The sequence below is a fragment of the Hesperophylax consimilis genome, chromosome 20, assembly GCF_061612785.1.
Source record: "Hesperophylax consimilis isolate HC1 chromosome 20, BYU_Hcon_1.0, whole genome shotgun sequence".
NCBI lineage: Eukaryota > Metazoa > Arthropoda > Insecta > Trichoptera > Limnephilidae > Hesperophylax > Hesperophylax consimilis.
In genome coordinates, this window is record NC_142855.1 from 11843682 (window position 1) to 11861238 (window position 17557).

General features: G+C 35.4%; 1 protein-coding gene across 2 annotated transcripts in view; it reads left to right on the forward strand.

Annotated features, from left to right (window-relative positions):
* Positions 1-372: 372 nt before the first annotated feature.
* mura (ring finger protein murashka) overlaps positions 373-17557 on the forward strand; it is a 42148-nt gene continuing 24963 nt past the window's right edge. The window contains exons 1-4 of one of the 2 annotated variants that reach the window (XM_089643685.1): positions 373-606; positions 2403-2690; positions 5746-5891; positions 17269-17351. In XM_089643685.1, coding sequence (XP_089499811.1) covers positions 2569-2690; positions 5746-5891; positions 17269-17351 — 351 coding nt within the window. In that variant the 5' untranslated portion in view covers positions 373-606; positions 2403-2568. The remainder of the gene's footprint in view (positions 607-2402; positions 2691-5745; positions 5892-17268; positions 17352-17557) is intronic. The other variant, XM_089643686.1, reaches the window with a different exon arrangement.

Sequence of the window (17557 nt, forward strand, 5' to 3'; positions counted from 1 at the left end):
CGGACAGTTATTATTAAGTCAGCCGCCCATGTTGAGAGCCACTGCAATCTGCAAGCATCTATTCCCCTCTGAAGTTGGCAGCCTTGTTCTCGCAGCAAACAAATCCATGGGACTTTTAAGATTCTAACTTACGCGCAAATTCACGCGATAATATAATCTAAAATAACTCATTTTAGAACACATTCTTGCGTAGTAAAGCCGCGTCGGATGGAATTCTTTGATGTTGGCTAGAGCAATGTCATGCGATTATGCTCTTTAAATAAGTCTGTTTTAGAGTTTATTATCGTATGATATTGCCGTTGTAGATATAACTTTCTTGGTCCAAGGTATCGCAAACAGCAAACAGAGAGCAGTTAGCAGCGGTCAGGGCTGCCAACTTCACGGCGGCACTTCCAAAACAACTCTGCGTGACGGACAAAGCGCTCCTGCGGGTCTACTTGGTCGCTCCACTCCTCGGCCACTCCCAGCTGGCCCGCAATATCGCCCCCGGGACCGCGGACACACACTAACAGCGCCCCCCAGTGTCCGCTGCGCTGGCCGTGAAGCCATTTTACCACACAAAGAGTAGACCCACCCTGCTCGGATCAATAGACTTGTGTTATGTAGGTATGTCCGACCAAACCACCAATAGTCACCACTAAAACTGCATTATATCATGTTTTAATGTTATTTTACGTTATTTCCATGTTCAATCTGTGTTAATCCGTTTTAAAACCGAGTGAAATGTCAACTAATGAAACGTATAAAAATTTTATAAAAGTTATGCACAATTATTTTATTGTTTGCAAGGTTATTTCGAGGGCCTTGTTCTCGAGAGGAATAATGTACAAAGGCATTACGCATTTAGTGATTTACGTTTCGCAAGAGTTGTAGCTCCCGTCATCGCAAGTTTTGTGACAGTTTTTGTGGGATAATTGTGAGTTTTTTTGGAGAGAAAAGTGAAAGAAAGTGAATCTGTAGCCATTGGCGTCTTGAAGTTGGTAGCGAAGTCATTTCTCTGAGAATTTCAATTTTTGTTTGTGTTTTTTCCTCGTTGGTGGATTATCCCGTTTACTTGAACCATTTTGATGAACCTTAACGAAATTTGTGGTGATTTGACGAGTTTCGAGTTAATTTAAGTGTTTTTGATTAATTGATAATACGCGTTAAGTTGGTGCTTTGTATGTTAATTCAAAATGTTTGACTAGTGATGGGATAGTCGCGATTCACATATTAATAATATTTTTTTAATCGATTAAAAATTTTTAATAAAAATCTTCGTTAATGTTTTCAGTAGAAGTGAAACAAAATTGCAAAAGGCAAAGTGCAAATAAATGGAATTAAAATCATTTTTATATTTATGGAGTCCCTTGTTTTTTACGCTGAGAAACAGCTGCGCGGCCTTTTTCATACAAAAATAAATTTTGATTTGAGGCTAAAATATTTGACCAAACTAAACAATTAGTTTTTTAATAAGAATATGTAGCAAATGTGTGCTGATCTATTTAATTTATGTTTTGAATTAGAAAATATAGGCCATTAAGGAATTCAATTTTCCAAGAATTGCCAAACTTGCCTGTAAAATCCTGAAAAATCATAATTTGAAACTCATATCCGTGCTAAATTTTGGCTACTTTTCGATTAAAAAAATAATTATTCAGTTCGGTTGGGATTTTTGGCCTCACATCCAAATTTAAATTTTGTATGAAAAGGCCGCGCAACCGTTCAACCTTTAGTGCAAATTTACATAAACCAATGTTTCAATCTTACATTGCTTCGGTAATTCATACTTCCAATGCCGTCATTATAATGTATCTATTTATGATATTTGTACGATTTTACGTTACATGAATCTCGAACGTCTTCCCAGTTTTATTTGAAAAAATATTGGCACTTATATATTCACAAATTGTTTAAATAACACTTCGTTTCAACCTAATTACAAAAGAAAAAAATATTTACGTCATGAGAGAGTGTAAGAGGCATAAAAATTCATTTTTTTGTCAGATCAAAATTTCTCTTGTCAAAAAATGTTTTGCAACCTTTTTGGATTTTGTTGGTATGAAGTGATGTTTATCGAAGGGTTCCGATTATTTAAAAAAAAAAACCAAACTAAAAATCTAGTAACCTATTTTGTGCATGTCCCCTGATTTATGTTTTTCTAGATGTAAATAGTTGTTTCTTTTACAAATTAATTTGAATGAGTACCTTTTACTTTTAATTAATTTTGTCGTATTTAGCGGTAAGCAGAGTAAGGAAACATTAACAAAAAAAAATAGTTGATAAAATACTAGATTTTTCTTGTATTTCGATTAAAATTTCGATAATCCTGCCAAATATTCGATTACAATGTCGACTGCACATCCCTATCCGCACAGCTGTATGTCATTAATTTGTTTTTCATATTCTTTTATTTATTTCAGATTGAAAACGCGAGCAACAAATATTCAAGAGACATTAGTAATTAAAATGGAGTGATGGGGTGTTGAAATTAGTGAACAGTGATAGACAAAGTGGTGTTTTTGGAAACACAGTGAGAAGTGAATTGGAGGTTGTTTGTTTGGGGACGTTGGGGGCAGATTGTGGGGGATGAACGGGATGAACTGCGGGGGCGGGGGGCACGGGGGCTCCCGAAGGGGCTACGGGCGAGCAGGGGGCGGAGGCCGCCCACCCCGTCGCCACGCTAGGTACAAGGATTACTGGAATTTCGGGTAAATATTTATTGTTCAATTATTTTAATGATTAACTTGTCGAATTCGTACTTGGTTTCAACTTAATTCCTACAGTAAATAACTATTTTTATGTCTGGGAAGTTGGAAAAAGATGCATTAAAGTCCGTTTTCTCAATTAAAGTTATGTTTGAGGTTAGGAAATACCCATTAATTATTAAAATAACCCAAACTAACACCCAAAAAACCTATATTATGCATGTTTTCTTAAACACTCGACTCCATTAGATATTTAAGTTGAAATCAAGTTTTTTTTGTTTTTAAATCACAGTGGAATTATGTTAATTAACTCAATGACATTACAATACTTGTTGTCTTACAAAATTAAGATAAAACGTGATAAGTAAGAAACACTCTGTTCAGTAAATTCTTCAATACTAGCATTAGACCGATTAGAGTACAGGCCTGGGCGCCTGATGCATTTTGAGGTGTGGAATGTTCAAGTCAGTGCCGTACCAATAGAGCAATGACAGTTTGCAAATGGCGGCCATTGTTGTTGATATTCATTGTTACTGCTGATTTGTATGTTGTTTTACCACAAGCATGTAAATAAACAGAGTAATTAGACTATTTCTAACACTGAAGTTTACTTAGTGATAGCACTGAATTGATAGTTTGGCTGTTGCGCGCCCAGACCAGTACTCTAGTCGGCCTTGAATTTTCTCTAATGATGCATAAAATCTTCTAGCGATTGTATTAATATTGATTCTTCTAACAATTGTATTAATTTTAAATGAGATAAAAATAATTTGGCATTCTCGGACGATAAAAATATTATCATTCGTTATTGCTACTGGCATTATACCCATATTCAAAATTCATTCAAAATTTAGGCGTATTAGATCTATCAAAAAATTTATATATAAAGATGCAAAAGTCGGTCATTTTGAATACATGTAGAATAACGAAAGATTTTTAAAATATTTATATTGAGGGATCAGTAGGATTTATAGGTCCAGTTAGGAGCTCTACCGAGCCGAACCCTCTGATATGAAAATATCTGGAGTCGGTGAATTATTTTCCCATTTGATCTCTGGTGAGTTGACGTGTTGTTCTTGTATTGTTTTGTATTTATTTTGCTTATATAATGCACTTGCATAATGTTGGTTGACTAGATGATCATTTGTGGAAAAGTGTGTGGAAGGGTTTAGTTTTTCCTGTGGGGAAGATTTAACCCGGACATAAAATCCGGAAAAGAAAATAAAAAAAAATCTATAAAAGTAATTAATTTGCATGTATTAACCAATGAAATATTACACCTTGGATTTTACCCGTGTTTGCATTGAAGTATTGAAAACATTTTCTCGTCGCTCCACGAGGGCTTTTTGACATTATTTTGGCACTCGCAACGCGTGACTTTTTAGTACTAAAACTACAAAATATACAGAAAGCACAAATATACAGATGGTGGAGACACAGTTAATATCCAATTTTTTATAGAAAAAACACTGTATATCACTAGATAATAATGAGAAGTAAGTATTTCAGTTCCTGGAAATGGAAAGTATTACATTTTAATAGTTATTTCATTCAAATTAAAACCAATTGTTACTTGGCGGCCATTTTTATTGATGCCAAAGTTTTAAGGTTAGTTTTTCCCTTCTTTAGCTTTTCGTTAGCTTTTAAAGAATCATTTTATTCTACAAGGTTCTGACATCTCTTTGAACCGTTTGCAATTGCAATTTTGTTTGTATCTGACAGTTGATCGTTGTTACAGTGTAGGTCGTCACTTTGGTTGGACAGGGTTCTAACATCGCCTTACCGTGTTCTGAGGTGTCAAGAAACTTAGTTAGAACCTTATGCAATCAATTATTATGCCTTAGCTGGTTGCATATGGTTCTATCTGCACATTTAGATGTAAGTCCTATTTAAACAGTTTCCTTTAAAATATGTTAAACTAAATTACTTTACACAAGATTCTACCTCAAAAACAGAAAATTGGTAAATGGATTATGAGAAATTGTCTTTTGCAAACTTTGGCACCTCATTTCTCAGAAAAGTCAAATAAATAGGACTGTAAGCACCGGTTTTTTTCACCTAAGACAACTCAAGTCTGTCCGAAGAAACCTTCCTTCAGAAGCAACTAAACTACTTATCAACTCTTACGTAGTCTCACGTCTCGATTACTGCAACAGTATTTATGCCAGCCTTCCAAAATATCAAATTGACAAACTTCAATCAGTGTTTAATGCAGCAGCACGGCTCATAACCGGGGTTTCTAAATATTCACACATTTCAGAACACCTTCGTAACCTTCACTGGCTCAAGTGCCCTGAAAGAATCCAGTACAAACTGTGCTGGATGGTGTTTAAATCCATCAATGAAATGGCCCCACCCTACATCTCTGAACTATGCGTCCAGGAAAACACTGGTCTGAGGCAGTCAACTCTTAGATCAGCAACATCAGCAGCTGTAGGCAGACTGATGGAACCTAAGCGCAAGCCAAATACTAAGTTTGGTGATCGCGCTTTCGGAGTATCTGGGCCGAAGGCTTGGAATAAACTCCCTCCGGAACTAAGATCCATAACAAGTCCAACAGAATTCAGGTCTAAACTAAAAACTTACCTTTTTAAGCTGTCGTACCCTTAAATTAAATATACCATTCCTGAGAGAAAGTCCAGTTATATCCAATTTTCCAATTATGTCCTAAATACTGTATCTAAATTTTGCTAATAAACAATTAGTTAATGTTAATTAAGTGTTAATCTCAAGTGACCTACCAGGTAAGTATTGTACTGTATATTATCTCCATAAATAGTTAGTAATAACACAGATCACTGTAGAAATGTATTATAAAATTTTACAGCGCCCTTGAGGTGATTTTGCACAAAAACAGCGCTATAAAAGTCATCCAATTATTACTATTATTATTATTACAATTATAAGAAGGTAAAGTGAAGTTAGAATCCTGTCCGACCAAAGCGCCGCTATAGGAGTGGTGTTGGCTATCCAATGAATGTTCTTTTTTATTCTAGAACCTACGAGGGAATCTATCAACAGTGTATGTTTCTAATGAGTATTTTGTACAATGTTTCAGAGATGGCAGCGGACGCGGCGAGGCGAGCGGGGGAGCCGGGTACCCGGGGGGCTACCCCAAACCTCTCGGGGGCCCTGGGGGACCCCATCAGCGCCACCCCGAGGACTGCCTGCGGGACGATATGCCCCATCAGCGTAGAACACAAGGTGAGACACTGAACAATTAAAATAACGCAGGTTCTTCGCAAAAGGTCTGCTACACAACTCTGTCTTCACACGCTCCTTGCAACATTCACATTCACGCATCTTCAAAATTTATTTATTCAGCAGTCCAGGCCTCTGTCATACTGTGAGAATTTGTGTGTATTTTCATTTTGCAATAAAATCCAAATGTTTTAATAATTTTATGTATCCGAAAACAAAAAAAACTGTTTTTGAATGGTGTTGTTAAAATATTATTACTAGAAACTAGCTCACTTGTACCCGATGTCGCTAGACTTTTATTAGAAACTAGGTAACGTGTACCCGGTGTCGCTAGACTTTTATTAGAAACTAACTGACGTTTAGCCGGCGTTCCTCGACTTTTCTATTCTTATATAAATATAATAAACATGTATTATATATATAATTCTTCCGGAAGAAGTTCTCTAAATGAGTGAAAACCCCGTCAAAATCTGTTACGTAGTTTAGAAGAACTAAGCGCACAAACAGAGAGACGCGGAGCCACTTTGTTTATTTATTTATTTATTGCATCTCACTATTAGTTAGGGCTGCCACCTTTCAAAAACAGTTAACTCGGAGATTTTAGAAATATTTTTTTTTTTTTGTTAAAATAAAACTTTTTTAGTATGAATTATTTAATTAAGGCAAAATGTCATGGTAAATTACCATTGGTAAGGTTTTTTAAAAAATATAAATGACCTAGCTAGTGCTAAACTGACTTGGACCAGCTTGACAGCTTGAAGGGAATGTTTAAGCATCTTTTCTTGCTCAGGTTTCTTCAAAAACTTCAAAAATTCTTGGCAATTTATATTGTAATTAATCTTCACAATTAACTCTGCCTTCATTGTGTCTACTGACAAGCTGTTTCCGCTCGTCTGTCCACAATTTTCCCATTAAAGAAAAGATGCATTCAACAAAAGCATTGCTTATAGGGATTGAAAAAAAAATTCCAATTATTTTTGCAGTTCGGTGAAGGTTGAGGTGACTTTTCACGGTTTTTCTAATAAAAATTATCCTCACTAGGACTAAGCCTGTATCGTGGTTAACAATTTTCATTTGAGTGACGCAAACATAGAGTTATCACAAACATAAAGTAATACTACATACCAACACAAAATATTTCAAAAAGAAAGAAAAAAAAATGTATTTGATGAGTTACCAGATGGGTAATTTGACAGTAAATTGTAACAATATTTGAACCATAACTAATCATTAATCATTATTCAAAAGAAGAAGCAAAGTAGATAATAAAGACAGATAGGGTGACATTCAGTTTTTAGCAAATGGGACTTATATAAAATCTTATTATTTAAGAAAGGACAAGGATGAAAAAATATTTAGACAATCGTCTGTCAATACAAAAATCTTGACTAACTTTTTAAATTTAACTAAGGAATTGGTAGACTTGACCGGTCAGCAACGTAAGCAGATATACACGATAAAATAACGATAGCAGTCAAGTACAATAAGCGTGTTTACACGTCAACGCGTGTGTTTCCACAAAAATCGTCATAACTCCGTTATTCTTCTAGTGACATCCCTAAAACAAAAAGTAGAATATTCGTATTGAATGAAGCTTCACATCTCTATTCAAAGTTATCCATAGAAACCCGTAAAAAGACCTACTCAGTGGAAGCAAATTTTACCCGCCAAATCGTAAAACGACGCCAAGAAAGCCGTTTGACGTGCCGACCCGCCTCGCAAGTTTAATTATTTTTTTAAAAATATATTTTGTATGAAATGGTCAAAAAGTGAAGTGACAGAATTGTTTATTGTACATTTGTACGATGAAATAAGTGTTTTTTTTTACATTATCCGTGATTTTAGTATCGTTTTTACATAAAACATTACAGGTGAGTCATTTTTACAATTTTTTCATGTTTCCATTCTAAATTTAAATATTTACAAATGTTAATATTTATTTATGATACAACAATTTGAAAGCCTATTTTGTAACCTTTCTAAAACAGTTTTTACTATTCGGCTCCGTTCAGTAATGTTTCATTTATAGAGCTTTGATTGTGAGGCGGTAATAACACAACGTTTTCGTGAAATTGACATTTCGGTAAAGACATCTTAGCTTCAAGTTCGCGAAAAGTCGGAGGGGTTAATATGATTTGGAAGAATATTAAACATAAGTGGTGTCTGATATAAATAATTTCTTTGACCAACAGAAGTTTTAGTATGTACCAACACAAAGTTCAATGTAATAATAATAATAATAATATTTGGCTAATTTATATAGCGCCGTTTTCGTGAGAAATCACCTCAAGGGCGCTGTACAAATATATTTCTTAAAGAGTTAATACTAGAACTACTGACTTATCTCTAAGACTTATATCTAGTGACTTACGACTAAGGCCTATAACTACTATCTTAACGACATATATACGAGTATTTACATATTTAGCAACTTACAACTAAAATTAATATTAACAATCTAATCTTACTAACGCCAGAAGAAGAAGGAAGTTCCATTATATTAGGGTGTTTTTATTGTTCCAATTGAGCCAATTCTACAGGGTTTTCCAATAAGAGGTGTTATTTTGATATTCAATCGTAAAAGATCAATGTTTTCGTTGCTTGTGTGGCACGTAGCGCCGTCTTGTTGAAAGTAAACGTTGTCCAGATCAATACCATCCAATTCCGGCCATAAAAAATTATTAATCATCTCTCGATAGCGCAATCCATTCACCGTAACTGTTGCTCCAGCCTCATTTTCGAAAAAGTAAGGTCCAATGACTCCGCCGGACCATAAACCGCACCAAACAGTCACACGTTGAGGATAGAGAGGCTTTTCAACAATAACTCTTGGGTTTTCCGAGCCCCAGATGCGACAATTTTGCTTGTTGACGAAGCCACCGAGGTGGAAATGGGCCTCATCACTCAAGATGATTTGCATTTGATTCACTCAAGTGAATTTTAATAATTTCAATGCGTTGTTGAAGCGTGTATCGTTCCATTTTTATTAATGGCCTAGTTTCTACTTGTCAAATGTCAAAAAATGACAGCTTATAAAGTAACATCTACCGAAATAGCGGGCTATTCAAAATAACACCTCTTATTGGAAAACCCTGTAGTTGCACGCGTTTCTTGTGTTCTTTCAGCAAATTTAATATTGCAATAAAATCTACAAAGTATTTGAGTGATATATAGCTGTTTTATACACATAACGTTACATTCCTTATAAAGTAGGTTGGATGGATAACAGAACTTTTATTATAATTATACTTTATTTTATATTATTTAGAGATAAACGTATACTTTTTCAAATTGGCTAATCTTACGTTTTTTTTTGTCTAAATATTGAACTAAAATTACTGATAGTGAAAAAAAAACACATTTATCAGATGAATGTATTATAATGATAATAAGCAATAATTACTCGCCTGAAATATCAAAACAAAGCGAAAATATCTCCCTAGTAAAAAAAAATAGTAAAATAAATGCCGTCGACGGGAATTGAACCCGCACCTTCTGATATCCGGTCAGGTGTTCTGGACCACTGAGCTACGTCGGTTTATTTCCAACCCGCCAAATGATTCAATATGTACTAGTACCTCAATCAACAATTTTTTTCAACCAACTTTATTTTTGTAGGAAAGGCTTTTTTAGTGCTAAATTTCTCACTAGATGGCGTCGAGACATATTATATCTTCATTTATTAGTGAAATATTTTGACTTTAATGTTTATTTGATATTTCAGGTTATTGCTTATGATAATTTGTTGTCCTTGTTGATTATTAATGTCTGAACATTAGTAAATGTACTATAATTATTATTGTAACCTCACTTTTTTGTCATTTCATATTTATATATTTATTTGTTTAGACGTGCCCTTTTCCATACATGATAGTTATTGAAAGTCAATAATACAATTTAGAAAGAAAGAAAAGATAAAAGAAGATTACGTAAGTAAACAGACGAATGAAAAAAGAATAAAAATTAGTTCAAAGCGAATGAAAGAAATAAAGAAGAAACATAAACCAAAAAATACTTAGGACAGGTTGTTTCGGAGAATTTGAACAATTCATCAAATTTCAACGTTCATTTTTCGGTTCTGTGAAAGTCCAATTCAAGTTCTGTTATTATATCATTATAGGCTAGTTGCTTGACAAAACTGAAATAAAAACAGAATTTGAAAAAATCTTTCACAGAACTCGAAAATGAACGTTGAAATTTGATGAATTGTTCAAATTCTCCGAAACAACCCGTCCTTAGAATTTTTGGATAATGCTGGTTATTTTTATAAGTACTAACTAACGGACCGCCAAACAACTCAGTCACACCACACACTCCTTGCCTCATTCACATTCATACATACTCTTCTATTATTCTGACTCTTGACATGGCCCGACTCAAGTATTTGACTTCTGCTACCATTCACATTTGCCTCGTATATTCTCCTTACACTCCTTTCTTCGCTCATTCGCTCTACATGCCCAAACCATCTAAGCGTCCGTTTCTTGATCTTACTCCCTACGCTTATATCAGCCTTGCATTCTTTGCGGATCTCCACATTCCTCAGACAATCATACATAGTTTTAAGTTATAAGTAATAATATGTCAAAAATATTTCAATGAATTTCGACAGAAATCTTAAACCAGATCAGTCTATGACCAAGGACGCGTTGTTTCACAGAATTTGAACAATTCATCAAATTTCACAGTTGATTTTCAAGTTCTGTGGAGGTTATATTAAAGTTTTGTTAACCTCTCAGACATAGAATTTTATTTATTATGTGTCCCTTTGAGAACTGTCAGAACGTGATAATTTTTGTGTTATTTACGAGTTTTACTAAAATCTTCATAACTCACGTTTTGGGAAACGTAGCCTGATTCTAAAAAATGTTTTGGAAAGATTATGAAATCCACTATCGCATTATGTTGTTATACGTAAATATTTGCGTTTCTAAATATACATTTTATGAAAACGTCAAAAATATGTAAAAATCGCTTACCATTATTTCAAAGCCTTGAAAAATGTACTTTTTTCTGAGTAGCATAAAGGAATAACACTTTATATATTGAAGAAATATATTTAAAAACTATTAGTCAACTCAAAATATTAACCGTCCAAACTAAAATATTTTTAATAAATTATTTAGAAACGCAATAAATTATTAACGAACATCTTGACAGTTTCAATCGGCTTAGATAATGCACCTCTACGTTCCATAGATATTCTTGAATACAGTCGCGTAGCGTTATTCATTATCGATACTCTGTTTTTTAAATCATGGCAATCCGTATACTAGTGATGGAAATAAATCAATTTTTGTAAAATCTCGCGCGTTTACGTGAAAAGACGTTCTAATGTCTTGACCGCTATTATCATATTTACGTCTTTTGACGTTCTAATGTTCTGAGTGGTTAAACAACTGGCCAATAATGATACAATAACAGAACTCGAATAGAAGTGTTTTGTGATAATTATAATTTTCCTAAGCAAACAGCTGTTTCATTTAATTTATCTATCTAACATACGAACACTTCGAACAGGGGTTGGTTTTCATTAGTTCGGATTATCAAGAGTCTACTGTAAACAAAAAACCTACACCAAAAATGTCATTCATATCATATCATTTCAAAAAGACAAAGATTAAAAACGCCTCACTTAATCACAAAACCAGAACAAAGTAATACTACCTTTGGACAAAGAACCTTTAAATTTTTAGGTGTAAATGTTCAACCTCTCCTGGAATATGCTAACCAAATATGGAGTCCATATTTTGCCAAAGATGTACAGAGACGATGTATAAAAATACTAAGCGCCAAGACCGGCGGTATGAAGATAGACTCAAGGAACTGTGATTATCCGTGGACAACTTTTGCATCCAATCCTAGGAAACGCTTGCAAATAGAGTAGTGGAAGCATGCAACTAACTTCTACATCATGTCATCCATTCTACTAATATAGAGTATTAGAAGCATGGAACTAACTTCCACATCATGTCATCCATTCTACTAATATAGAGTAGTGGAAGCATGGAACTAACTTCCACAACATGTCATCCATTCTACCAATATAGAGTAGTGGAAGCATGGAACTAACTTCCACAACATGTCATCCATTCTACCAATATAGAGTAGTGGAAGCGTGGAACTAACTTCCTCAACTTGTCATCCATTCTACTAATATAGAGTATTAGAAGCATGGAACTAACTTCCACATCATGTCATCCATTCTACTAATATAGAGTAGTGGAAGCATGGAACTAACTTCCACAACATGTCATCCATTCTACTAATAGAGTAGTGGAAGCATGGAACTAACTTCCACAACATGTCATCCATTCTACTAATATGGAGTAGTGGAAGCATGGAACTAACTCCCACAACATGCCATCCATTCTACCAATATAGAGTAGTGGAAGCATGGAACTAACTTCCACAACATGTCATCCATTCTACTAATATAAACCTATCTAAAGCTCCATTGGATTCTCATTTGCAGAGAAGAAAGTATTAACTTATTTTAAATTTAAAACAACTCAATTACTGTGAAATCTTATTGTGAAATCAGAAATGAGCATATCAGCAGAATGCTGCCTAATAACCGGTATCCATTATCCGTGTTCATACTAATTGAACAAAAAATATAGCACATTGTAGTTTCTAGATGCAAAGCGAATAACGAAACGCATAAGAAAAGAATAACCAATAACGATGTATGAATAGATGAAATAGCTACACATAACAGCCTGCCTAGCATGGAACGGATCATATTAAAAAGGGATAGATAGAAATTCAAAGAGTGTGTGATTGGGTGAAACAGCCATACATATTATTATAGTGAACACCTTTCGTTTCTGTATATGTGTATCTCGACAATAGCCGCGAGCTTTAGCGGTCGTTTGTACAACTAGTTGTTGTGTTCAACCGCTCGGCTGTAGAACGATTTCTCTGTGTTTTCTCACATCCTCCACTCAAAAAGATCCCCTTCGCAGCATACCCTGATGGAAATTATTTGTCTCAGGGTCTCAGCTTTTAGATTCTGAATGGTTGTCTCTTACCAGGGCGATACTGAAAGTATCCACCACTCCGGTTGGCCGTATGTAGAATTGAATCTTGTGAGAAATTACATATTTAGTATCAATCGAGATCTTGTTGAATCAATTTGGGTCAAATGCAACATTTCCGTAACAGTACTATTGTGAAATTGGGTCAATTTTTTGGTTTATTTGTCATTTTGCAACACTGAAATAATTCACTGGTTTTCGTCACAAATTGATATTAGGTGTAACAAGCTACGCGGTTATTATTATGCGACACTGCAATAACCGGGAGCCTGTGGGACTACGGGGAGACGAAGATTCGAAACAGTACCTGTTTATTAATTTGTAGAGATTTTGTAAGATATTTTTTATTGGATTACCTTTGGGTTTGATGGTATTTGCACGCTACTGACTATGCCGGTAGCATTCTGAATGACTCGTTTGACAGAAATGGCGTCCGAACATGATTTGAATGTTAAATTTGTTCTGGAGGTGGGAAGATATACATGTTTATATAATTATAATTGACTGGAATATACAGGAGTTTCCAATAAGAGGTGTTATTTTGAATAGCCCGCTATTTCGGTAGATGTTACTTTTGAGCTGTCATTTTTTGACATTTGACAAGTATAAACTACACCATTAATAAAAATGGAATGATACACGCTTCAACAACGCATTGAAGTTATTAAAATTCGCTTAGGTGAATCAAATGCAAATCATCTTGAATGATGAGGCCCATTTCCACCTCGGTGGCTTCGTCGACAAGCAAAATTGTCGCATCTGGGGCTCGGAAAACCCAAGAGTTATTGTTGAAAAGCCTCTCTATCCTCAACGTGTGACTGTTTCGTGCGTTTTATGATCCGGTGGAGTCATTGGACCTTACTTTTTCGAAAATGAGGCTGGAGCAACAGTTACGGTGAATGGATTGCGCTATCGAGAGATGATTAATGATTTTTTATGGCCGGAATTGGATGGTATTGATCTGGACAACGTTTACTTTCAATAAAACGGCGCTACGTGCCACACAAGCAACGAAACCATTGATCTTTTACGATTGAATATCAAAATAACACCTCTTATTGGAAAACCCTGTATAAGAAAGGATTTAGCAGAGAAGACGTGGATTGAGGTTGGAAAAAAAGTCAATTTGACATCATCCCCATTTAGTTCTTTGGCGGTGATGAATGCTTTACGATTAATATTAATTTCGTTTTGCTGGTGAACGTAAAATCTTGTTTCAGATTGTTTTTTATGCTTATAAAGAAGAACAATATTAGTGTCTTCGTCGCTGGAGTCATGGTATTAATTCCAGAACTGCACTGGCTGCAAAATTTTTTAATTTTATTTTATTATTTTATTTTTTTATTTATTGCACAACAGATAGATTATCCAATTACTGCACAATTCTCAATTTGACAATCTTAACACCTATGAAGATAATTATTATACAAAAAAAACTTTAGGCTATTTAAAGAAGAATTATATATATCTAGTGCTTCTGAGATTTCATTCAATAGCACCATTCCTCTTGTCATGCTATGTTGTGCTAGAATATCTGTTCTGCCGTATGGTATTTTGAATAAGTCGTGTCGACGACTACGGCTGAAGTTTTCGGGCACGTATAAACCATAGCATTCCAAGAGGAACGGGCTATCAATATAGTTATGGATTATGTTAAAACTAAGTATTGCAAGATTTGCATGACGTCTAGTTTCCAAGCTAAATCTATTTGTTGCCTCAAGTAAGTCCACATGGTGCATGAACCTTGGATAAGTTCCACGCATCCGCATATAGACATACCTGAGGAATTTTTTCTGGATTTGTTCCAGCATATTAATATACTTAGTTTGGTGCGGAGTCCACACACCACTAGCATACTCCAGCTTACTTCGTATGACGCCATCAAACATGGCTATCATTGCATCTGGGTCCTGAAATTGTTTACATGTTCTGGTGATAAACCCTAGGAGTTTGTAGCATGCTGTAGTAAGTCGTGATATGTGGTCCGAGAATGTTAGTTTGGGATCAAAGACGATACCGAGATCTTTATAGCTATTGACTCGGCATAATTTTTTCTCTTTAATGGTGTAATCAAAAACTACGGGCTTCTGAGAGCGGGTATATGTCATTGTTACGCATTTTTTTATATTAAATTATAATTTGTTTTTATCTGACCATTCTGCTATAGCATCAAGGTCAGATTGCATTTTTAAGCAGTCTTCGTAAAATATTATTTCCATCAAAAGTTTGAGATCATCCGCAAATAAAAGACATCTGCTATATTTTACACAGACCTGGATGTCGTCTATAAGTATTAGGAACAACAGAGGACCAAGGTTTGACCCTTGGGGAATACCTGACAAGGCGGGGAATTGTTTAGATTCCTGTCCATTTATTGATACATATTGTCTTCTGGATTTTAGATATGACGCGAAGAAGACAAGTGTCAGTTGATCGAAGCCAAGTTTAAACATTTTAAGTAATAAATTATCATGATCAACTCGATCAAAAGCCTTGGCAAAATCCGTATACACTACATCGGTTTGGTGTCTCGAGTCCAGTCCGACGGCCACCAATCGCGAAAATGTTAACAAATTTGATACCGTGGATTTTCTTGGCATGAAACCGTGTTGGTTTTCTCCTAGAAACGGCATAATTTGGTGATGTAATTTCTTATAAATAATCATTTCAAATATTTTGGGTATAGTTGACAGAATGGCAACAGGTCTGTAATTCTTAATATCAGCCTTGTCTCCAGCTTTGAAAATTGGGCTCACACGCGTGAGTTTCCAGGAATGGGGGAAACAACCAGTGGAAATGCTTAGATTATATATATAACTCAGTGGATGACTTATGATTTTTGACATATAAGCAATTGTATTAGGGGGTATTCCGTCTGGGCCTGCCGCCTTATCGAGCTTTAAAGTCCGAGTACAGGCATCTACTTCCTCTGCACAGGTTAGCCCAAGACTGATTTTTCCGATATTCCAGGGCTCCTCTGTTCGAGTAAAGTCTAGATTTAGTAGAGGGGCTGTCTGGCTGTACACTGATTTGAAATAGTCAGCAAATTATCAAGTTCAGGATGATTGGGATATCGGTAGGCTATTTGTGGTTGCGTCACAATCACGTAGAACTATCTCTATGTACAAAGTACCCAAGTGTCGCATGTTTCCACACCGAAAACGTGCCGGGACGTCACTCCTCTCGCGCCTCCGTTACTCCATATCTTTTGCATTTTGTTCATGGCTTCTTTTGTCATGCAAATCCTATATGTACTATAATTGAAAGAAGGGTAAATGCAGGTAACTCCATTAATGAAGGACTGAAAGCAGTTGGCGCTAACAAAAAAACCGTCCAAAGAAGCGAAGTTAGCAGTCCACAATGGAGTGCTGGTACCTACCCTGATGTAAAGTAGACTGAATGTTGTAGAAATGAGATCCCTTAGGCGTATTGTAGAAATGTGGAGATTCACAAAGAATGTTGAGTAGGATTAAGGAAGAGACCCTTAGATGGTTTGGGTGTGTAGAGCAAACGAAGAAAGGAGGTTATGGAGAATATATGACGCAAATGTGAATGGCAGAAAAAGTCGGTAACGCCCGAGGAAGACATGGCACGATCAAGTGAACCAGATACTCCATATATAACAGAAGAGCAGAGATGTGCTTTATTTCAAATAAATCCATTTCAAATGGAAATGCAAAATGGGTATTTTCCATTTTGCATTTTAAATGCTTTTCTCAGTGCATTTTCCATTTTAAATGCTTTTTTGCAACATTCTTCCTACTATCTCCACTCATATTTTTTTCATAAGCCCCAAATATCAGTCGGTCCTCAACCTCGCTATGAGAGATAATTTACATTTGTCAAGTTGCTCCCTGGTAGGAGCCCTGGCAATTGAGTGATAAAATTACAAAAAATGCTGATTCAAATACTGAACATGGCCATGACGCTGTAATATTAAATGTTAGATAGCAGTTTCTACGTTTTTACGTTGGTAACATTAATCCCGCGCAAATTTTTTTGTGGTTTCATAATCTGTAGTCGTGGTGTTTGTTCTACATTGATGTCTATTATTAAATGACAAAATTGTTTAAAAATTCTCTAATTATTTTAATTGTTTGACCCGAAAAACCATTTTGCATTTTCAATGCATTTTGAAAATGGGTATTTTGCATTTTGCATTTGAAATGCTTTTCTAAAAACCATTTTGCATTTTCAAATGGAAAAGTTTTGACCCATTTCCATTTTGCATTTCAAATGGTTTTGGGTACCCATTTTGCACATCTCTGCAGAAGAGTATGTTACTTGCCCAGTTTTTGGGTGAATTGAATTTATTTATAATTTTTATATTTATTTTGCAGAAGTGCGAGGACCTAACCTCATGGAGCAGGCTGCGTCTGGCAGCGGTATGGAGAGCACCGCATCAGGGCACCATCACCACCTCGTAAGTGTCCCTCGCTCTCTCTTACCCATACTACTGCAGAACCTATGTTTGCTTTATGTGTTAACCTATGTGACCTACTGCAAGAACCGGAGATCTTATTCGCCGGCTTCATGATATTCGGGAGTACCAAAATTTCTTTTATAATTTTACTCCCCTATCTGAATTGTCTTCCTTAACCCCTCAGGCCGCCTCGACAAAATAGTATC